Consider the following 23,751-nt stretch of genomic DNA (forward strand, 5'->3'; position numbering starts at 1 on the left):
TTAAAGGTATGGGTCCTGATTATAGTTTATTGGTAAAAACGAGTAAGAAAAATGGCGTAATAATATAAATTAATTTATTGAAGGAAATGCAAGCCTCAACTAATGCTATAAGTGGCTATGGTTATGCAAGATTTATACAGATAGCGTATGAAGTTCAAATATTAAAATCCTTCAATATTCTATTAAGATTAACAGCTCAGAATCACAAATTTCATTGATCAGTTAATTGAAGTGCAATTCGGTATTAAATGTTGCTATTGCAGTATTTTGGTATGATGTTGGAGGTAAAGATTTCTAGAATAATGAGGATTGAATTGAAAATGAATTATTGCAACTAACTGTTCTGAACGGAGAATAATAGAACTAAGTATTAACTGCCCTCCTATTTCTACAACCTAATTGGGCCACAATAATGAACCTATCAAATAAATGTTGCAGGTGTTTATTCGTGAAGAGCATTACAAGATGTTACCAAGGAAATGTTTCAGTACTTCACACAATCAAGAAAGATGGATAACAAGTTCATCCCTTCTTACATTTAAAATGAAGCGGACATTGGAATTAAGAGACGGTAGCAGCTTTAAATTTTGCTCTGCAGTTAAATCATTAAACATTAACGAATAGTATCGAGGTAAGGAAGTTTTAATGTTGCGACCAACTGTTTATAGTGAAATAGGCAGAAGTTTTTAATATATTTTAGTTGGTGCAAGGTTTTTAAAAATAAAGATAACTAACATTATTATTCTACGATAGTTTGTGTCCACTAAACATTTTGGGGGTATCACGTGTGGGATAGGGTTTGCAGTAATACTCAAAATGGAACTAATAGTTAGACTATTGACATTTCTAGCACTTACATCAATCATGGCTATGGGTTTACAAACATTAATAGTAATATTATTTTGTTTGGTCCTCGCACCAATTGAGCAAACGTCAAAATTAAATTTTGTTTACCTTATTCTAGTTCAGACAGGGGACAGTTTATGTAAATGGAAGATAAGAGTTTTCCCAAAAAAGATTCCTGAGGAACCCCTAAAAAGCAGATTTCTTTGACGTACAGTCATCTTGCAAGGACACATGGTAAGACTTAAAGGGTGGTTGTACGAGATGGTACTCGTAAATATCTAGTAAGAAAGAAATTATAGGAATTGTATTATACAATATAATTGTATGTAATATTATATAATAGGCTTACATTTTACAATAGGAATCTTATCAACACTTTTTGCTTCAGATTTCTGTGGAAGAAATTAGGAAAACATTTCGTCAGTTTAAGTTTGATGTTCAAAGAGTTCTTCTCTAATATAATATTCTTATTATTACAGTATTCATTTTCTCTTTGTAATGTAAGAATAAAAATTTAGTATTACTTTCTTAAAAATTTAATCCTCCTAAACCTTATCAAGTTAAAACCATAAAAGGCTTTACTTGTGTCAGTGTCGATTGTTTCAGTCCTAGTAAATTAATCAAATCATACTTCAATTCTTAGTAGAAAAGAAGCTATAATTGAACTAGTTTGCAATGAAATACTAGTTATCATTTTCAAAAACTGAAACCCTCACATCGACATCCCTAAGTACGACTGGACTGGAAATATTCCTCTAACTCGCTATAATTGACACCTAATTGGAGGAGATTCACATTATTTTAAATGGATTGGGTTTGTATTTTGAATAAAACTCTATTATTAAGATAATCTGTATTTTGTTTCAATGTTTAAACATATTTGTTCATCTATTGTCTTAAAGTTAAGTAATTACAATTTAAATTAATCAAGAAAATGTAAGTTAAATTCAACTAGATATAAAACAAATTAATTAAAAAGAACACCTAATTTACAAAGTATAATTCAAAAAACACGTAATTTATTTAATAACATAATTTAACTTTTGTTACCATGGTGAAACTAATTCAGACATTGTACATTTTAAAGAAAGGCAGTGATTTTAATGGCTAAATTTGGTATTAATAAATTATTTAATTTTACACGAGTTAATTTTACAAGATATCCAAATAACTGGCTGGACTAAGAAGATAACTGTACATACATATATGTTTTACTTATAGCTATATAAACTGGAATCAAATGGAAAGTCTCTAATAGTTTTTGATTGCGTGAAGCACATTATTGATTGCTATTCGCATCAATTCTTTTTTGTTTCAAAGCACAGGTTATGTTGGTTCATTAAACTTGACTTAAGAATCATTCCCACCTTAAGTTGCAGATTACCGTAAATATTGTATTTTAAGAGGTATTTAAAGCATGAGATGGATATCTACTGCCCAGAGATTGTTGAAATATTTAGAAATCCTTACTGATCACTAAATAGCGATCTCATCTCCGCCTTACTTCTCCAACAGTGGGTTGGTTCAATCTAAAGAAGGAAGCACAAGTTTAATTATTTTTAACGATATCCTTACGGTAAGGTGAGTGGGAAAATAGAGAAAAGAATACAGTTGATTTCTCGATAGTTTAGCAAACTTGTTTTGTCACTTAATTTGCAAATTTTATAAAAATTAGGAATTAAAATCTATAGCATGTAAAATATTTATAACTAAGTTAGCTCCAGGTTAAGTGTAAAAGGGTAATGTCTTGTACATAAAGTGCAAACTGACATAATTTCCTTAAAACCTAGACTTTTTTAATTATTGTTAGAAAGGCATTTTAATCTCATTTCACAACACAATAAAGTAAAGTGATTCTTCAACGTATTTAACACACAGACAGAAAGGAGAGGCATACATTTTTTATCATTTAAATTGAAATTAGTTGTTAAAACATACTTGCTCTTAGATACGTACTTGAAATCTCTCTTGTACACGCCAAAAGAACCCAACTTTTAATCTTAATGCGATACTTGAGTATTCTTTGAGAAATGTTCAGAATGAAGTATCTCCCAGTTACCTAAAGTGACTGTGTTCCCTTGAAAAATATGAAACAAAAACATCTTTTCTACAGTTAAACTTTAGGATCACTAATTATTTATGAACAAGCACATTTCTATTTCTAAATTCAAAGTAAAAACAAACTAAAGAATTACCTTCTTTCTACCAGTTTGTAAATATTTTAACCAAAACTGTGTTCATACAATTTTAACTTCTTTATAAAGTTTATAATATATCCAAATAGTTTTTTGAGAAAATCATGGTCTGTAACAGAAAGGTTTTATTCTTTCTAAATCAAAAATTATTTAAAAAAAGAAAGTACTCTTTATATCTTTTCACCTAGAAATTGATTAAAATTCACTTGAATGTTACTAATTAGCACTAAGAAAACTAAATTTAGACAGAAATACAAACAATTTAGACAGGAATAAAAATGACTGAATAAAATTGTTAAAAAACAAATATTAATATGTTAAATATTTAAAAAAATTGATAAAAATGAAAAAAAAAATATAAACATATTAGAGCTCCTAGGCTGGTTTGTATCCTAATACAAAACTTGAAATTTTAACATTATTCGTTGCAAAATGTATTTTCCAATTAGCAGAGCGCCCTGGTGGCGATTTATGTAAACCTTATACATTAACCTTCTTTTTCCCTAACATTCAGTTAGTTATTTACACAAAAGCTGGAGGCCTGAGTTTATTTGTTGAACAGAAAAATAGGAAACAAGACTTTATTTTAATTTAATACGTCAGGCGGATATTTTGCTTGTAAAGCTACGATAGTGAAGAACTCTGTAAACCTTGAAAAATGGTACACAAATATTATTTAATTGTTAGAATAATATTTACAGATATAAATATTACTGTTACGATTTTTCTTTTTCCCAGATAGATTTATGGGTATCAGAAAAAAATCCACTTGCCCCTAAATCCTGTTATGTATTATATATATATATATATATATATCCTGTGGATTTTAACACGAACTTCTCTTCACCAGTCCTTTGTTGATTTTTTTTAACCCATTCGGTGTCAGTTAATGAATGTTATTAATACTTTTATTGAATCTCCAGAGGTACCCCTCTCAGCAGTTAATGTGAAAAATTAATTTTATGAGAAAGAAGGCTGGTCGAGTTTTTGTAAAAGTTTGTGGATAGCAAAATTCAGGATTCAACAAGTAATATGCATGTGTAGTTGTTAACTATACTAAAGTAAATATTATAAATGTAATATAATATTTGTAATTATAGTGTAATAAACCACGCCTATGAAATTAGCTGAACTGCTCCGTAGTCCTCTGAGTAAGAAAAAAAAAAAAAAAAAAAAAAAAAAGGTTTATTCGTCATGTTTGCGATATGATACCTTCAGCAGTGAAAGACCTGTGGAGGATAACGCAAAAAGGACTGGTGAAAAAAACCTATGATATTGCAAAGATTGGAGAATTCGCATCACGGACCTAGAAAAAGTGCATTAAGTGACTAGATGTGAGGTTCCTGTTGAACTCCTTAGAAAAAGTTGTCCAGGTATTCATTTCTACTCACTTAACTATTCTTATGAATAGAAGTCAGATCTTTAGGTAATGGATATAAAAAATACGCTGTTACAATTGTTAAATAATTCCTCAGGTCTTGAAGAGTTTTTCGGCCTAAGCTTAAAAATCCCTTAAACTATTTCATTTTTAATCTGCTTCCGTTGGCATCATGAGTGTGTTTCTCTCGTAGTTAACGTCAGAAGTTAACAGAATCACATTCAGAAGCTCCTCATAAAGGGAACAACGGATCCGAGAAAGGTTCATTAATAAAATCTCTCCTTATTTCATGTGAACCCTTAATTTACCGAATGATTCTCATTTCAGAGGAGTCCGCCCTTTTATATGTCTCACAGTTGATCTGCGGAAGGGATGATGGCAAACCAACTTTCTCCAGTGTGGTTCATCAGATGCATATATGGCTTGGGATCTACTGCACTGGGGAAGAAGTATATTAGTTGAAAAACGTTTCTTGACAGGAAGATTTGTTTTAATATTATTATTTGTGCTAATGGCAAATGGTATTCAGCATTCCACATTTTTTTTTGTTTTTGTTAGTTAGAAAAGAGTATTTATGGAATTGATGTATACGTCAAATCTCCTTTTAGTATTTTAACCGATACTATCTTGTAGTGTTAAATATTCATACTATTTTTAATTTTCGCTTGAATGTTTTTATATAGAAGGTTTTTGCCGCTGAAAATAAGTATCAATCAATTTTGAATGGAGAATTTACTATTCACAGAATGGTGATCGCATTGGAAAGATTGGTAGTGATGAGTAATTATTATAGTAATAAGGTCGATTTGAGTATTAATGGAAGAATTTCAATTATTTCAAATTAATCGATAATTTATCTATTTATGTGACTTTTCAAATTTATGGCGAAAGGATACCTACTTACTTCTCAACAAGTGCAAAGAATGGCAATACATGAATGCAATGGAATGTTCAGGTATTCGTTTCTACTTGCATGCCATTCTTTTGAATTGAAATTAGAGAAAGTAGAAAGAAAGAAAACTTTTTTTTTATTCTGGGAACAATGTTCCTTCGGAACAATGAAAAAAATGCTTTGTATGAAAGAAATTAAGCATGATAAGCTCTGTAATTAAAACCTTTACAAATATTATGGATTCAAAATTCAAATACTTAATTATGTAATATACATATAAATATTGGGTTATTAATTCACTATTAAATTAAATTAAAATAATACTAAATTAAAAAAAGTTTAATTACGCTTATTAATCGGCGTCATTTTTGAGTAGCAGTATTAAAAATTATTACATACCAGTTTTAAATTTGGCTGTTGTAGTATTATGTATTAATGTTAGAGCTAAATATTTCCAGCACAAAAAGGATTGAATTAGAAATGAATTTTCTTGGACAGTGAAGTATAGAATGAAGTATTAACTGTTGTTTCTTAAATCTAATTGAGCCTTACTAATCATCATATCAAATAAATATTACAGGGGTTTATTTCTGAAGAGAATTATAATAAGTTACCATGGAAATACTTGTTCTTACTTCACCCATAGCCAGCCAAGAAAGATGAATTGTGGGGTTATATGTTCATCTATCTTATATTCAAAATAAAATGGACATAAGAATTAAGATACCTTGGCAATTTTAAATTCAGCTTTCTAGCTATATCATTATACTTCAGCGTATAGTATCGAGGTAAGAAAATATTTATATTTCCACAGTTTTCTTAAAATAGACAGAATGTCTTAAATATATCTTAGTTGGTGCAACGTTTTTAAAATTTGGTTAGATAATCAATATCATGATTATTCCACGATGTGTTGTGATTGTGGCACCCAAACGTTTTGAAGAATATATGTATAGAACAGGGATCTGATCTGCATTAATTTTCAAAATGGAACTAATAGCAACATTGTTGACATATCTGTTGACACTTTCAACAACCATGGATTTGGTTACAGAAATATTGAACGTAATATTATTTTATTTGGCTCACGCACCAATGAACACATTAAATTTTTTATACTCTATTCTAATTCAAACCGGGGGGCAGCTAATGTAAATGGAATATAAAACATGTGATAAAACAGATCCCTGAGTAACCCCGAATAAACAGATACCCAAGAAGCATAGTCACCTTGCATCTCTGATGATTTTCTAATAGATATAATATATCAATAAAATATCAGTACTTATGAGTTTTCAAATATGAAACGTATTTATAAAGATTGGTGTAGATAATAGATAGATAGATAGGTAAGAGATAGATAATATCTTTATTAATAACTGAAATTTGGAAACATATGTACATACAAATATACTAAAAAAAAAAAGACGTAGGCTAGGTCACTAACCGTTAGCGATTATGTAGATAATAGAATGCATAGAATAATATTTTTGATTTCTGATGACCAATTATTTCAGAAAGAAGGAATTCAGAACGGGAACAGCATGGAGTAGTGGAAGTGGCTAATATATTGACATTTAAAGACTGAAAAACAAACAGAGCTACGCTCAGAAATTATGCGTCAATCGTTAGTTGGGGATATGTTAACATTGACACTTTAAGACCTGAAGAGGATGCAAGGACTAGCGAAAAAATCCCTAGGATTTTACAAAAATAGAATTCTTCTGCCGGACCTAAAAAAATTGTGACGTCTTTTTAGGCTGAAGTTTCTGGGGAATGGCCTCATTTTCTAATATGAAAATCAGTCTTCTAACTGTAATGTAACAGAAATATTCTCAACAGTAGAAGCATTTATTTATTTGTTAATCTATTAAAATGTGATTAATATTCTGGGTTGAGCCTCTTGAATGAGGTTCCTGTTAAACTCCTGAGAAACAAAGTGTCAGTTTTCGTGTCTAATCTTATAACTATTGTTATGAATTGAAAGGAGATCATTGGTTTATGGATATAAAAAATTCTGTGCTACAATTGGTTAGTGATTCCTTAGGTCTTATGAGAGTTTTTCGGTCGTTGCTGGAAAAATCCTTAAACTATGTCAATTGTTTCTCTTTTCTTTTTTCCGACTTTCTTGTTGGCATCATTCAACAGGAACTTTTGAGTAGGTTTTTGTTGTAGTTACATCAGAAGTTAACAGAATCACCTGCAGGAGCTCCTGTTAAGGGGCACCAACGGACTCAGGCAAAAAAATAATTTAAAAAAATGTCTGGTTTCATGTAAATCCTTAATTTTCAAAATTATTCTCATTTCAGAGGAGTTCGCCCTTTTGGAGTCTCACTATTGTTCTGCAGATGGGATGATCAATTAATTTATGGAAAAATGGTACCTACGACTCAAGGGCAGAAAATGGCCTTAGTTGTGCAAGAGTATATTCAATCCGGGTATGTATTAAAGAAATATTTAAATCATTAAAGTTCTTCTAATGTTCTCTAAGTTTAATTAAAAAAATATTTTATTACTAAATTGATTGATCGTTAAATTAAAGAACTTCGTCATCTTTAAGTTCTAATTATTTCAAAAAGTGCTTCATATCTCTAATAAATAAAGCTAAATGATTTGAAAACATATTAAATAGTACCTAATCAAAAAAGAAAGTGGATGAAATTGTGCACTAAATTGGTACCTCTCCAAAATGTAAGCAAATACTCAATTGAAATTTTCTTATTACAAGCAATCACAATTGGCAATTTAAAAAAAAGTACAGACTATGACGGAAAATAATTCATAACTTTTATTTATATATTAATAATTGTGGAGTACTGTTCACCATTTTGGTGATTGTCATTAATCCTAGATAGAATATTACAAGTTTCCTTTACATCCTGTGCCAAATTTTGCGATTGAAACTGACAGTACAAAACAAGTTATAACTGCTAATAAGTATAAGTGTTTTAGATGGCCTAGTCCCCAGGATGAGAGCATGACATTAATAAAACGATTTTAGAAAAGATTGAGAGAGTGAGAAAGAACTGTCTATTTAATCATGTAGGGGAGTTGCAGTGTTCTACGGGTGCATCTCCAATATCATGATTGACTCTCATAAATGAATGTTATAGATATTCCGAGACTTTGGAAATGATGATGCTGTCATTCAGTTAATCAAAAACTGAAGGAAGGATTTACTGGTCAAATGGCAGCCGATGATGTAGAAGTTGGTTTCTGTGATGAAGCGGAATTTGGAGCGCTAGATCCGATCACGAAGAGACTACCTCGCGAACATACCCTAAGGGAAGTGTAATTATGCCAGGAAAACATTTCATCAGTTAAAGTTTTTTGTTCAAAGGAGTTCTCTTTTATAATATTCTTATTATTACAACATTCATTTACTCTTTTTAATATATGAATAAAAATGGATTATTACTTTCATAAAAATGTATCCCACCTAAACCTTATCAAGTTAAAACCTTAATAAAAGTTAAATGTTCAATTTGTGTCAGCATTCGATTCTTTCAGTCATCGTATTCAGTCAAATCGTACTTCAATTCTTAGAGGAAGAGAAGCTAAAGTTGCAAACACGAAATACTAATTATCTTTATCAAAAGCTGAAATTCTCACAACGACATCCCTAAGTGCGACATCTAATTGGAGGAGATTCACATTAGTATAAAAGGATTGGGTTTTTATTTGGAATAAAACTCTATAATTAAGGTAATCTGTATTTTATTTCTTCTATGTTTATGGACAATTTGTTCATCCAAACTCTTACAGAAAAAGTTAGGCTATTATAATATAATTTATGAAGAAAATGTAATTTAAAAAATAATATATAGTTACAAAATATAAATAAAAAAACATTTACATATTTAATAACATAATATAACTTTTGATACCATGGTGAAATTCATCAGATATTTTACATTTATAAGAAAATATAAATTTTAATGGCGATATTTGTTATTAGTAAATTACTTTACAAGATATCCAAATAACTGGCTAGACTAAGAACAGATCTGTGCACTTGTTTTTCTTATAATTAAGCAAAGTGCGAATTAGATGGACAGAAACAGTCTGCTATAGTTTTTGATTGAGTATAGCACATTATTGATTGATTACTTTTCACATTTATTCTATTCTGTTTAAAAACCACAGCCTATATTGGCTCATTAATCTACTCTTATCAATACCTGTCAGAAAATATTCGTCCCCTAAATTGCAGATTATCTTAAACTTCGTATTTTAGGAGGAAGAGAAGAGGTTGTAGAAATGTTTGGAAATCTTATTGTAGTTTACTAAGGAGCGATCCTATATCCTCCTTTCTTCTCCAACTGCAGATTGGAACATCTAAAGAAAAAAAAAACACAAGTTTAATGATTTTTAACGATATCTCTAAGGTAAGGTGATTAAGAAATAAAGTTAAAAAAGAAAACTGTTCAACATAGCTTGGAATTTGGAAAAATATTTACAAAACAGACAACTACATTAATGGTTCATTCCAAGCAAAATATGACAAAAATCTTCTGGCTATTGTTGTTATTTTCTTGTAAAAACTTCAAAAATACTTAAAAATTACTTCAAAAATATTAAAAAATACTTCAAATTTACCTATATCGAAATTTTAAAAACCGAAATCAAAATTTTGACATTATTTAAGGTATTTGTAAAAGATAGGTTTTTAGTTGTCAGAGTATTCTGGTGGCAGTTGCTGTAAACCCCATAACCTTTCTATAGCCTTCCGCTTTCCACAACGTTTAGCTAGTAATTTTTCCATCAGAACTGTATCGTACTTTCAAACTGAAAAGCATTTATTTATCTATGTAATATTCATTTAAATTTGTGAGCAATATTCTACTTGGTTGAGTGTGGTTACTGTTCAAGTCCAGAAAAATACATGTTTAGGTTCTCGATTCTACCCTAGGTTGCGAAGTGAAATCAAATTTTTAGTTTATGGATACAAATAATTCCTCTGTAATACTTGGTTAATAATTTTTTAGGTTTTAAATTAAGAGATGTTTCTCAATTCGATCGTTTTCTTTTTAGTTTTTGTTTCCGTAGGCATCATTCATCATGAACATGGAGTTTCTGTTGTGGTTAACATCAGAAGTTAACAGAATCACACTCAGAAGCACTCACGGACCCAGGTAAAAATAATCAGTTATTACATATGAATCCATATTGTCAAAAATCTTCACTTGCCAAGAATTATTCTTCAGCGAACCACATCTACATTATTAATTTTCTCTATTGTACGTCTTTTCCAAATGCATTCTTTTTTTTTTTTTTTTTTTGTTACTTCATTACTTCTACCATACTTTTCATCTATTACGTGTTAATTAAATCCTCCAGTTCTAAGCGAATAATATTGTTTTTACGAGTTCTGTCATATTCAGTTTTTCTCATGTTATTTCTAATTATTTCATGTTTAATATCCCATGAATTTAATGTTTACTAACTACTTAATTAACTGTTTCCATGGCATTTTCCTTTCTATTATTTTTTTCATCTTCCAAAGCATCTGTCTTCTTCGCTTTCACCAATTTCATTGATATTTCTCTTTTCAGTTACTTTAACGAAAGTTTATTTCTTATCTTAATCATTTCTTCTTCTAATATTTCTAATTGAGGTTGATTCATTTTTGCATGCGTAAGACATAGATTTCCCTCTAAGGTTCGATGTAACAACAAGCGTCTTATTTAACAAAAGATCTGCTTTTTGAGCTTCTCTCTCTAACAAAATGATGGCCTATATTTCTAGGTGAGTGTTTGTTCTATTATTAAATTGGTAAGTGATGAACACTTACTATTACCTTAGTAGTGTCTACATTCTTAGAATACCTTTTTATATACGAACTAAATATTAGCATTTGACTTATTAAACCTTTGAAAAGTAAATGTTTCAATACAATTGGAACGTTTCTTGTTATAAAATTGTCAGTTTCTTCTCAATTATTCTTCATTCATGACTTACTGATTCAGTAAGTAAATTTTCTATTTATTTAGAATTAACTTTTTGCCAGCAACAAAAAGAATTAAAGTAGTCAATAACAATTTAGTTAAATATAAATATATATTTGTATTATACGACCATTAAATTATGAATGAGTTGAGTATAATAGAGCTTTTAATATCTTACTCTCACTTTTTTAAGAATTTATTTCGTAACAGCATTCAGTACTTTCTTTAATCAACTATATGAATAAAAAACATTTGAAAAGGTAAAAGTTCCGGATAATAGCTAATTTCTTCTTTGTTATGATGATTTAAAATTAAAAATTAAGAATTAGAAGAATCATTTTAACTCAATAAACTGCTCCAAATTCTAATGTCCCTGTTTAAAGATCCAGCTAGTTAGATTGGATAAAAAACCTTGAAGTTCTCTTTAGTATTCCATTTAAACTAACGTTTGTTTAAATATGTTTCAGCTAAGCCAGGAAGTTAAGTGGGCAAAAATTCTATGTCAAGTAATACTTACGAAGTTCTGTAGTTTACCAGAAGGCGAGTAATGTACCACTTTATTAGCTTTATATTAGAATAAATGCATGCATACTCTAGATAAAGGTTTAGAAATATTTTAAATTATCTATGAACAGTTGTGCTTGATTAATAATAAGTGTACTTTTTTGAAATTTATTTCATTTTCATTGAATGAAATTATTATAGATGTTTATCTATTGTTTCTTTATTCAAGATTACACTCAGTGAGCCCTATATTTTGATTGAATAATGTATATTTTCAGATCGAATACTGCTGATACTAGAGTACTGCCTACATGTGTTCATCAGTGGAAGCCCAAGTGACAAAGACGTATAACATCTCTCACATAAATATAAAATCAATTAATAATACAAGTATGTAGTTATTATATGTAATATGCATGTTTATTTTTAGTGTAATGCATGCAGAGTTGGGCAAAGTTCTAAGACTAAGTTAGCCGTTAGCCTTAGTCGTTATTAGCTTATAATTTTTTAATTCCTTTTCATAGAAATAATTCCATAATAATGTTAATGTTAGTAGATAATGTGTGTTATTTTATTTTTCCAATCAAATTAATTTTATTCATAAGGAATAAGTGCTATATTATGGAAATATCTTTCATTAGATTTAGGTTTTTTTTTTTTAAAAAAAAAAGTCAATTCTTTAGTTTAATTAGACTTCTTTATTTAATTTTTATAATATACATAAATGGTTACAGATGTTTTTCTCTAGCTTCTTAATGCTAGGTAAAACTCACTAAACATTTCAATGATATAAATTACAATAAATAATGATTTTCAGAATCAATACTGGTGATACCCAGAGTACTGAATGCAAAAGTGTTCATCAATGGAAGCCTAAGTGAAAAGACGTATAAGATCAATCCAATGTAAATATACCAACAACTTTGGTCAGGAATCTATAAAAAAAATGTATGTATTTATTATACGTAATATGCATGTTTTTATCAAAATTAAAAATTGCATGTTAAAAAAAAAATTAATAAAAAAGTATTGATATTTTATTAATATTGAAAATGATAAACGTAAAAAATGAAAAGGATAACCTAAAAGGAAGGTTACAAAGTCTAGAGAGTGGTATAAGTAAAAAAGTAAACCCAAAAGGAAGGTTAAAAATGGCTGACAGAGTCGTGAGAGTGTGGAAGAGGAACTGACAGCTGGAGCGATCTAGTGGCCACTGGCGAACAGGTGAGTTGACTGCCGCCATCTTGCTCAAGAGGCTATATAACTAAGTTCGTTGCGAGGGCGGGGCAGGGTGGGGAGAACCGTCGAAGTGACAACATCTCCCTACCTTCATGATTCATTTCAGAGAGAGGTGATGGATGTTAGACTAGACTAGATATAGATATGCTTGGAAGCGGCGAGCGATCTACCCCCCTGCATCACTCAAGTCGTACTGAAGAGAAATTCCTTTGACAGCTGTATATATAGGGAACGTTACAGCAGTGCTACCTGGTGGCAAATATGTGAACTATTTTTTACCTGCTTGATAAGTGGCGCCCTCTGACGGATTTTTTTGGAACTAATTTTCTACTTTTGCTTTTTTACCCACATTTCTTTATTTTTAAGATTCTCTGTTAGTTTTAAATGTTTTTTAGCACTTCTTTCTGTATTTTATTAATTTATTTATGTATTTTTTTAATATATCATAGAATGTAAGACTATGTAACAAAAAATTGGTATGAAATAAAGAGATTTTTTTTTTAAACTAAATGTTTTTCTTAATTCTCCAGCTAAATAATACCTTTTTTTTTTTTTTCATGAAAGTCGAAAACTCATATAATAAATAAGATTGTGATACAAACATGCAAATTACAAAAAAAAATACAAATACCTGAATAATACATTTCTTTAGTATTTAATTCATAACAAAAGTTGTTTATTCCAATGGATGTTTCCTCAACTTTTTTTTCATTTCAACATCATTTGATGAATAGTTTTGAAGGTAGTATCCACAGTATTAGATGTTTCAATCTGAAAATCATAATTATTCGATGAAATAAAGTGTTTATAAGAGTTAATCATTAATTATGGTGTTCTATCCAAAAATACTATACATCAAAACTCAATCGTTTTCAAAAATACATTTTTATCTTACAGGAAATAAACAAAAACAATGAAAAATTGAAAACAAATGAAATTTAATATTTTGGAAACAAATCAGTTTTTTAGATTGAACACATAGCATTAAAACATTTGAATTACTCCTTCCCCTTGCAATCTTTCTCTTGTGCTAATCTTGTCCTAGTTAAATAACTTTTACTGCCATCAATTTATAAATCATTGGTTTTTTACAGCTAAAGTAAACCATTTTCCATTTATGTAATTTCCAATAAAAAAAAAAAACCTCAATTTTGTCCAAAATTATTTAATTTTTATTGTGAAAGCTAAAGAACTACGTATATCTCAAACTCTTGGTAAAGTATTATGAACTTCAAAATAATTCCTTTTTATTTCTAACACTCTTTAGAACAGTCTAATTGTTGTATATGTCACTTGTGTATTTGTGTGAGTTAAAAGAATATTTAGAGGGTAAATATAAAATAATAGTTAAAATACATAACTATAGGGAGACGTGTAAAAGATAATGATTAAAAAAAACAAAATTATCTTTATCATTTTACAAAGAAAACATGCAACTTTTAAGTAAAAATTCTTACCTTAGTCTATGAAACAAACATGCATATTACGCTTACTTGTTTTATTAATGGATTCCTCAAATTGGTTGGTATATTTTCATTAGATGGATCTTTTACGTCTTTTTCACTTGGGCTTCCAGAGAGTTTCGCAGTTATAGAATACAGGAGCACCTTTCACTCACATTTAACCATGTCAGTGTGCTTTAAATCTAAAAATCAACATTATTGTAAATAATTAGAGCTTATTTACTGAATTATAATTAAATAAATGTGACTGTAATTCAACTAAAGCATTGATTTTATTTCTTTCTTTCCTTTTCATCTAATGAAAACGTAGTATACATATCTAAAAAATAAAAGCAAAATAAAAAAGATTAATTTGATTGAACTAGTAATTTTTATCAATTGAATTAAAAATTAGCACTACTAAAAATTGTATGATCTAACAGGAAAATGGTACAGAATTAGCATGCACGTTTGATCATTAATTTATCAATCAAATTAAAAACTTTCAACAAAAATTATAACTTTTCTTTTTAAAATACAAAGGCAAAGATTTAAATTAAATGTAAAAAAAAAAAATACCTGTAACCAGCTCTGCAAGAAAGCGTGATCTGCATACATCACAACGTCTGAATGTAGAAATTGATGTGAATTTCTCAACTAGGTGGAGAAATGCTGTTGTAATCTCAAGGGTAACTGCGTGCCGGCGAATTGCTGGAAAATGGAATAGAAACGAAGCCCTGTATAAAAATGTTTTGCAAAGTATCTGCTATCGATGCGATAAGAATACCAAAATTTGAGGAAAATTTTTTGAAAGATGAATATTGTAATAAATTTGATTTAAATTTATCTTCATACTTAAACTTTAGTCTACGAATGGATATTTTGATTTCTCTAAAGATGTTCCCTTAAATATACAGAATAAATTAAATCTTTATCAACAAATAAAGTGAGTTGATATTTCGGAGCCCTGATATTGTTCCCAATCAAATAAGAAGAGCAACCTGAATTCTGAATTAGTTAACAAGCCCTTTTATTTATTTTTAGGTATTGAATTGGAAAAACTAAGGTTTGCAGAAGAAAGCTACGAACATTTCTTTACCAATTGAACAAATTTCCCAAAGTTACTATCACCAAAGTATCTTAATTTGGATTTAAAGAAGAATGGGAGAAAACTGATACTCATTTTAACAAAAAGTTGAATAATTCAATTCGTAATCATTCAAAAAGCTGATCAGGTAAAAAAAGTGGTGTTTAAAATATTATTCTTTGTGAACAATCCAAAAAATCTAGTATGTGCCCTACCAGAACGAAGAACGATAAAAACTCTTTTACTGAATAGAAAAAAAAAAAATTATACTACAAAAGAAATTTACATTCATAATGAACTTAATAAAGTTATAAACAAAATTAATTGTGTGAAAATAACCCTAAAGTAAATAAAATAGAGAATGCTTGATGGAAAATAGTAAAATAAGAATTGAAAAATTCTCTTTTTTTAATGATCATTATACGTGACTACTACGTTAAGAACGATTCTTAATCAGAGAGACTTGCTAAGTAGTCTTCACTACACTTGAAAAAAAATAGTGCCGAGTATCCTCCATAGCACTTCAACCGCTGGAAGAGAAAGTTAGTGCATACCCCATCGATTTGTACTCGGTCTTCAGCAAATAAGTTTCTTTTCGTAATTTGAAATCTCTAATCTGTATGAATAGATTACTCCCAGATAGTTAACAGACCGTTTACAAATTAATCCTGAATTCTACTTACTTCCGTTGGCTTTACATAACCAGTTTCAATTATTTGAAATGCTTTTAAACAATTATGAGAGTCGACTGACCTTATATCTATGTATATAAGCTAATTTCAGTCTCAAATCCTTAATTTCTATTTTTAAATAAGACGTTTCAGACAATTTTTTTCCATTTCCAATTAGTATGTTGAACTTATCCGTCTTAACTTCATGTTTGTTGTACCCCTGGCAGGTTTTTGACTTTCATCCACCAGCAGAGGTAGATTGAATCAGTTTGTTAAGATAGAATTCGATTCCTTATACACTAATGTCTCACACACTTGTTGACTGAATGAGGGAGGTTACATGCGGTTATATGTGTTGGTCAACGTGTTAATGAATCATAAAATATTTTTATAAAAATATTGAAATAAAATTAATTAAAACAGTATGTTTTTAAAGGTTCTGTAGGTTTTTTGTGTAGAATTAATAATTTAGAATTGTAAACTTAGAGTTGTTTTCATATGGGAGGGGGGTGCGAATTTAAGCAGAAAACACTGAATTCGTGCTAATGATCAATGCAGTCGATGCGCCGAAGGAAATTATAATAATATGCTCTTTAAAGATTTTTAAATTTATCACATTTACTGAATAAACAATAAAAATTTCATTTTTAATAATATGGTCTAAGGGGCAAACAAATTTTCCAAAAACTTTATAAATAGAGTATTTGACATCAACTAAAATTGTTTCCTTACCAACTTCTTTTAAACATAATGGTGCCATTTGCAAGAAGTATTTTTAAAATATAATGGGGTCATTTGCTAGAAGTATTTGTTTAAAATTCGAACGTCAAAATCATTCAGCGACGTACTGTTTTTTGTTCAACCTTCATAGCATTGAACACATTGAATACCTAAACAAATTGTAATAATAATTAGTTCCGGTAAATTTTTATAAAACAATATTATATTATCAAGAAAAAAAAATCATGAAGTGGCTAATACATTATATTGTGTTAATTAATAAATTTACACTATCATATTTACCACAGTATCACTGATGTGAGGTGTCAACCATGTCTCAGAGATTTCAGCAAAATGATAGAAATTTTCCCATTGCAAGCATGATACATTATGTATTTATTTCTACTGTTTTGCTTCGTGTTACTTGTTTAAGGAACTCAACAGTCAACTGCAACTTAGTTTCAAGTAGCTTCTAATCATTCGTTAAGCAATCAATTTGGGCTAACAAGGAATCAACTTCAAACTGCAAACTAGTTACGGGAAAAGTATTCTCTTGAATATAAGCATGACATTTGCCAGCGATTTACCTATTTCAGCATTTTGAGTTTTTTGATTTTCAGTGAAAGTATTTCAAGTAGTAGTAGTGGTAGTACTCATTTGTTTAGCCTTCAGTAAATCATTTTAAGATAAAACTCATTGTTTAAAGTTAGTTTCTTTGCAGCGCAAAGTGATGCAGATGCAGAATCAGTTCGTACATTTCTTATCTTTCTATTACAATTATTTTACACGTAGCATTTATTTCATTCTTTAAAAATTGTTTGTAAATAGAGAGACCAACACAGTCAAAATGAAGTAATATTGTAGAAGTTACATATTCAAAAATTCAAATTATCAAATATGGTATAATTTTTCTTCAAATAATTCAATACTAATTCAACAAATATTTTTCTAATTAGCACAAAAATAAAATATTCTATTAACACAATGGTATGCAGAAACCAGCATTTAAAACCACAGTAAATACAAAATTTCAACAGACACGATTTAAACTGTAAAAAACTTACCAGCCAAGAGATAGTTCATCAGACTCTTACATTTTCCTTCTCTAATTCTAACCACTTACGTAATCATGTGAAGAATTGCAGTAAAATTTTATATGAATGCTTCTTTTCCCCAACATCAATATTCTATTCCTGAAAAAAGGATTTGATGGTCAAATGACAGCGGATAATACAGAAATTGGTCTCTGCAATGAAGCGGGATTTACAATACTGAATGTGATCACGAAGAGATTACTTCGCGAATATTCATTAAGGGAACCGCAGTTCTGCCAGGAAAATATTTATTACTTCAAGATTGTTGTTCAAAAGAGTGCTCTTTTGTATTATTCTTATAATATTCATTTTTTCTGTTTAAGAATACATGAATAAAAATTGAGTACTACTTTCTTAAAAATTATATCTCTCCTAAAACTTATCAAATAAAAAGCATAAAAGGTGTTCAATGTTTTTTGCCAGTAGTCGATTCTTTCTGTCATGGTAAATAAAACAAATTATACTTCAAATCTTAGAAAAAGATAATTTAAATTAATTATATTACAAATATAAAATGCTTTTTATCTATTACAAAAACTGAAACTCTCACGCCAGCATACCCAAGTACATCTGAGGGCTACAAATATTCCGTCAACTCAACATAATCTTTGGAAAATTGGTATTCAATATAGTTCTTCCCAAGTAAAATATGGAAATGAATTCTGTGAGTATTCTCATTTGAAAAATAATTAATAATTCGTTCAGTAAAGTAAACTCTCGGTTGAAGATTTTTGTTTGCTACAGTTTCAGTCGGTCTTCAGATAATATAAATATATAATAATAAGAGTTTATTTAAATGTTTACATTATTACATATATGTTTGGACCTCAAATGTAAAATAAACTTGAAGCTCCCTGTGGTTACTTGTATTCGAGTTATTTTGTTCTCTTTTTAATTGAGACATCATTAGAATATATTTCTTGGAAGAATAAGGGAATCTAATACGATCATTATACTCTTTCGAAGAAAAGTCAGAGAAAATTAAAAATGACGCAACATTAAACATCTATTCCAGCAACAACATAACTGATAATTGAGGTAATTCTATAATGTGAAGGTTTTCATTTTATTTTAGATAGTATTACTTTTTTCAATTGATATAAGAAACGAAATATTTTATCTATTATATTTTGACCTTGTACGAATGTTATGTTGTTTTTTTTTTGCTATTTCCAAAAGTTAAGACAGTAAAAGAGCACACTCCGAATTATTGAAAGATACTTGCAAGTAGGTAATGTGGCAAATTATGTATTTTATCTAATGAAAATTTTCTTGAGAATATCCGATAAAGAAGTTAGAAGGAAAATATAAATTGCAATTTCTTTAAAACTTTTTTAAAATACTAACATAAAAAAATACTAACATCCTCATAATCGATATCAGTACCAAGATGCAGTAAAAGTAAACATATGTAAATATTTAATTTTTTTTTCAATGTATTAGTTTATTGTTGAGATAATCAAAGCAACTCAATTCCAAACTAGAACAAAAAAATAAATAAATAATAAAATTAAAAAATATTTAAAGTTACCGAATTGGACGTTTTATAATTTAAATTAACTAAATATACCGTAGAAATTAATCTATCGGATAGAATTAATTTGAAATCAAAGTTTTTAAAGATAAGGAAATTACATATCAATGTTCTTTGAATATATAAAATTCTGAAAGAAAAAAAAACAGGTCACATGACGATACCAAAGGTTATATTTGTTATCGTCTTTTACATAACCATGGAGGGAATGATAAAAAAGTACGTCGATGATATCAGTTGTCTAAAAGATTTGATCAAGTAGTAGTCATGCTTCCCGTATTAATGAAATCAAATACTTTACGTGTTACTTGCACTCATTTTTTGAGGCCAACATACTGTAAAACAAGTGAAATTCCTGATAAAAATAAATATAAAGTCATATATAGGCATGTATAGAGTGTTGTGAAAGGTGCATATTATTTTTAACTGGGTGGTTTATAAGTCATTATGGTTATTTTATTTTTTTAGATTACCTCAAATAACACTATGTTCTGTTTTAAACAAATTCAAGAGATTACAACTTGTAGCAGCTACTACCAGTATTCCAGGTTCCTTTATAGCCAATTATTTTAACGTATGCGATCCCAGTCTTCCTACAGTAGTAACTACGATTGGTAAGTAACAGGAATCTTAAATGCCTGTAAAAGTTTTTTTTTCCATGTCGTAAAACAGATCAATTTTTTTTTAAACAGCTCTAGCATCAACCGTAGCTATCTTTTCTATTGGACAGCTTTGTACAGAGTTGATAGGGTATGTTTACTTCAGTGAGGACAAGCAAGAAGTAAAACTTGCATACCTTGATTATTGGGGCCGAAGAAAGGAAGCTATTTATGGTGTAGAAGATTTTTTACCTCTTACTAATTCTCCTAGATTTCCTTCTGATTTCTTATTCAGAAGACTTTATCTGTATAACAGTAGACATCCATTTAAATTAAGCCTTAAATATGGCAAGATAGTTGATGAAGATTCCTTTAAAACAGTTTTTTGTCACGAATTAGAATAAGGAGAATATATTTGTAAGCCTTATAAAAAAAGTGTTTATATGTATTTATTTTTTAAATATATTTTTTTTTGTTACAAATTGCTCATTTATAATAATTTCTGCGTTATATTAAATTAAATTTTATATTGCTATGTAGAAAATAGAAGAAATCGTAAATTGACAATTTTTTTTTCTCTTGCTATAATTTTATGTCTAGATTACTAACTAGACTATTAAGCGAAATTAAAAAAAAAAAAATAATAAATTCAACTACATAATTTGTATTTGAACTTATTTAATAAGTGTAAGGTATGCCTTTCGACCTTGATGTCTAAATTCTGAAATAGTGATGAACCGGCTTTATATTATATGGAAGTACCTAATCATGATTGGGGCTATGTTTGATCTCAGCGAGTGGTTACACTTAATATTTAATAAAGGAAATAAAATTATTATTTAAATGCTCTGTTCGAGCTAAATTTTCGTACCATTGAAATAAAATAACTGGAGGAAATTTAATTATGTTTGGCGAGCTCCTGAAAAATTGATCTAGCGTATATTATTGGGCTCTAAAAGAACTAGAAACAGCTGTTGTGTATGCCATTATACATGAGGGGTATTGCAAATCCAAAAAGGTTGCATGTCTTTAGGAATACTGTGATAATCAAATTTAGATAAAAAAACAATACGATACGAATCAAAGGTGAGAAATAACCGCTCATTATCATTAAATGAATGTTAAATTATCTGTTGAATGTTTATAAAAATAGGTTTTTATTTCTCTGAATAATTATAGTCTTAATTTTGCTGTCTTCCTCTAAAAATTAAAGCCTGGAACATGAAAAAATAGGTAATGGTTAAAAAATAAGAAATGTTATATTTATTAATAATTTAACAATGATTCTATCTAATAATTCAAACCATTTTTATTATTTTTAAAAAATGTACAGTTAATACAATATCAAATCATAATAAGTAAGGAAACATCAGTAAAGAAAAAGAAATATTTAATATACGTTGAATAATTTATCATTTAGGTTTATTTTTATGTATATTCAGTGAATTCATCCATTTGCATTCTATGTACATTATGCCTTACATGTGACCTTTCGTCAGATCCGCTTCCACTGCCACCGGAACCTTGTTGTTCTTGTTGCAATTTAGTATGGATCCTTTTGATCAGTCTCAATCTCTCCAACCAATTTGATGCGTATGGCTCACGTGCACGGTGGTTCTTTTGCGAAGAAATCATTGAAGCCAGCTGTAAGTTTATTATTTAGAAGATCAGATAGGGATGTTCGATTTATCACTTTTAGTAAAGGCACACGTCCACTCAATACTATGTTTCATTCTTAAAACTTGAAAAATTTCGTGAGGGTAAGTGGAGTAATCTCTATTTCTGGGATCATGGCTATGACTCTCCATATTTAAGCCCCAAAACACATGCAAACACTAACGCTAAACAAAGGGCATCAGGATACAGTCAAGATGTGCGCAACTACACCTATCACTCGATTTGCACTACAATTGATGAGTGCAAAAGAAAGGAGGAACATTTAGCGGATAAGAAGCTAGACAGAATAAGAAATTTTACAATACCAGTTCTGTCCTTTTGGAAGAGAAAACTCTGCAATTAAGATAGATAGGATTACTGAAAAGAATGCTAGAAGAGTGAATTTTTTTTCATAAGACAGGTAAGTAAGAAGGGCAAGAAAGAGAGCCAGGTTGTGTTGGATACACGATCAAGGGCCTGAGAAAACTTTTAAGTTTAAAGACGGTGGCGACAGAGAGAGGCTCGGAAAAAAGAGGCATCAGAGAAAGCTCTTACTTTAGAGAGAGCAATGAACAGAAATAAAGAGAAAATGAGAGAGAGACCTAAGCGGACGTCGTTATGATCAGAAATAGCATAAACCGCCCGACTTGAAGGCACTGATAAGCCTTTTCAAAGCACCTTATCTTTTGAATACGTGTAAAGAAGCTAAGAATTTCGTGACCATAGAAAGAAAATTGTAGTAATTTTATGCACTAAAAATATAAATTGTTATATAAACATAAACAAGAGATTCCATAAATAAAGCATCATCCAATGGGTAGGTGAACTGAGGATAAATGATTTAATATTTTTAACTAAATTGAAAAAAATATTTAAAAAAAGAAGTCTTACATTGGAATGTAAAGCCAGCTGCCTGGCCAAAATAGCTACACTCTGATCTGATATGACTTTGTACTCTGTATGGCAAATCTGTTGAACAAGATCCTCTTTTGCTTTAACTACCACCTGATTGGTTCCGTGTTCTAATGGCTCCACGACCACAACTGCATAATTGAACTGCGCCTAAATAAATTTAAAAAAACCACAACACATAATATATACGTATATATATAATTATAAAGGCGCCACGGTAGCCGAGCGGTTAGAGGCGAGACCTGCAAAGCTAATATGTATTGTGGTACTGGGTTCGATTCCCGGTCTTTAGGCCTTGGATTTTATTTAATGGTTAATAAAAGAAATTTACAGTAAAGTACGTTTGCTATTCGCCTCCGTCCACGACACCTAATTGGTAGTTGGACGTTAAGCCCCGCCTGAAAAAGTAGGCGATTACTTTACTTATATAATTATAAATTAATAATAAAAACTCTTATTTATGCGTTACGTTACTTAGAGGCGATTATAAAATCATGGATTACGTTTAATTTTAAAAGAATAGCAATTAATAAAAGAATTTTAAGCAATTTGTTAATTAATAATAACCATAGAATAAAAACTAAGCATAAGACAAAATTTCCAACTTGTAACAGTAAAAAAGCAACACACGCTGTTTCAAACCATCTCGCATGTTTTTTTAGGTTTCTATCCCGTTTCATATTTTCATACATCATTAGACGTATTTTATTTGCTTGGTATAGAGAATTTGACTTGACGAGTGGGAGAACTGATTAATCATTCTCTGATGGATGAAAATCCGAACAGGTCAAAAACATAAAAAAAAAACGTGTGTGTTGCGAACAACCAGCACTGCGGACTTAATAATATTAAAAGTAATATATATATATTTTTTTTAAATTTACCTTTAGTGTATTAAAATTATAGTCTTCTCCGCTATCATTATATACAATGGTCACGTAATTATTTCCAATGTGGCGCTTCTTATTATTGGCCTGAGGATCATTGGGTGCATTTGGCATCAAGGTGGCAACATGGAAAATTACCTAAAAATA

The 23,751-nt window shown here is 29.3% G+C and overlaps 2 protein-coding genes and 4 long non-coding RNA genes across 19 annotated transcripts in view; 3 read left to right on the forward strand and 3 right to left on the reverse strand.

Moving 5' to 3' along the window:
- Positions 1–1,430: 1,430 nt before the first annotated feature.
- LOC141460603 (uncharacterized) lies at positions 1,431–5,851 on the reverse strand. The gene is made up of 4 exons (XR_012462220.1): positions 5,711–5,851; positions 3,042–3,150; positions 2,803–2,923; positions 1,431–2,375 (listed from the first exon to the last, which is right to left on the reverse strand). It is a non-coding gene; the product is annotated as an uncharacterized lncRNA (long non-coding RNA).
- On the forward strand, positions 3,357–9,019 carry LOC141460602 (uncharacterized). 8 transcript variants are annotated; one of them, XR_012462216.1, is made up of 7 exons: positions 3,357–3,702; positions 3,965–4,068; positions 4,142–4,414; positions 4,517–4,940; positions 5,165–6,099; positions 7,621–7,749; positions 8,425–9,019. It is a non-coding gene; the product is annotated as an uncharacterized lncRNA (long non-coding RNA). The 8 variants fall into 8 exon arrangements; XR_012462215.1 differs by having other exon boundaries at positions 4,517–4,680; positions 4,747–6,099; XR_012462214.1 differs by having other exon boundaries at positions 3,363–3,702; positions 4,517–5,374; positions 5,892–6,099.
- Positions 9,020–9,138: 119 nt separating this feature from the next.
- Positions 9,139–10,051, reverse strand: LOC141460604 (uncharacterized). The gene is made up of 2 exons (XR_012462221.1): positions 9,911–10,051; positions 9,139–9,649 (listed from the first exon to the last, which is right to left on the reverse strand). It is a non-coding gene; the product is annotated as an uncharacterized lncRNA (long non-coding RNA).
- A 92-nt stretch (positions 10,052–10,143) lies between these two features.
- LOC141460600 (uncharacterized) lies at positions 10,144–16,016 on the forward strand. 4 transcript variants are annotated; one of them, XR_012462210.1, is made up of 5 exons: positions 10,144–10,283; positions 10,361–10,446; positions 11,727–11,799; positions 12,042–12,153; positions 12,581–12,807. It is a non-coding gene; the product is annotated as an uncharacterized lncRNA (long non-coding RNA). The 4 variants fall into 4 exon arrangements; XR_012462209.1 differs by lacking the exon at positions 10,144–10,283 and adding an exon at positions 15,489–16,016 and having other exon boundaries at positions 10,304–10,446; positions 12,581–12,711; XR_012462208.1 differs by lacking the exon at positions 10,144–10,283 and adding an exon at positions 13,109–13,637 and having other exon boundaries at positions 10,304–10,446; positions 12,581–12,711.
- A 3,708-nt stretch (positions 16,017–19,724) lies between these two features.
- On the forward strand, positions 19,725–20,631 carry LOC141460596 (transmembrane protein 186). Its single transcript, XM_074140769.1, has 3 exons — positions 19,725–19,936; positions 20,019–20,164; positions 20,243–20,631. The coding sequence occupies exons 1-3, from the start codon at positions 19,818–19,820 to the stop codon at positions 20,551–20,553; spliced, it is 576 nt and encodes a 191-aa protein (XP_073996870.1). The 5' UTR covers positions 19,725–19,817; the 3' UTR covers positions 20,554–20,631.
- An 802-nt stretch (positions 20,632–21,433) lies between these two features.
- gig (TSC complex subunit tuberin) overlaps positions 21,434–23,751 on the reverse strand; it is a 36,780-nt gene continuing 34,462 nt past the window's right edge. For all 4 annotated transcript variants that reach the window (XM_074140760.1, XM_074140759.1, XM_074140758.1 and 1 more), the window contains 3 exons: positions 23,602–23,742; positions 22,697–22,867; positions 21,434–21,793 (listed from right to left, as the gene is read on the reverse strand). In XM_074140760.1, coding sequence (XP_073996861.1) covers positions 21,578–21,793; positions 22,697–22,867; positions 23,602–23,742 — 528 coding nt within the window. In that variant the 3' untranslated portion in view covers positions 21,434–21,577. The remainder of the gene's footprint in view (positions 21,794–22,696; positions 22,868–23,601; positions 23,743–23,751) is intronic.

Source organism: Rhodnius prolixus, unplaced genomic scaffold (genome assembly GCF_049639745.1).
Source record: "Rhodnius prolixus isolate KJV_2025 unplaced genomic scaffold, Rpr scaffold_6, whole genome shotgun sequence".
Taxonomy (NCBI): Eukaryota; Metazoa; Arthropoda; class Insecta; order Hemiptera; family Reduviidae; genus Rhodnius; species Rhodnius prolixus.

What these genes read in the sequence shown, in the direction of transcription:
- LOC141460596 (XM_074140769.1), top strand. Translation starts at nt 19,818, where the DNA reads ATGCTTCCCGTATTAATGAAATCAAATACTTTACGTGTTACTTGCACT. An exon ending in AAATATAAAGTCATATATAG is followed by an intron (nt 19,937 to 20,018) that starts GCATGTATAGAG and finishes TTATTTTTTTAG; the next exon opens with ATTACCTCAAATAACACTAT. An exon ending in TACAGTAGTAACTACGATTG is followed by an intron (nt 20,165 to 20,242) that starts GTAAGTAACAGG and finishes TTTTTTAAACAG; the next exon opens with CTCTAGCATCAACCGTAGCT.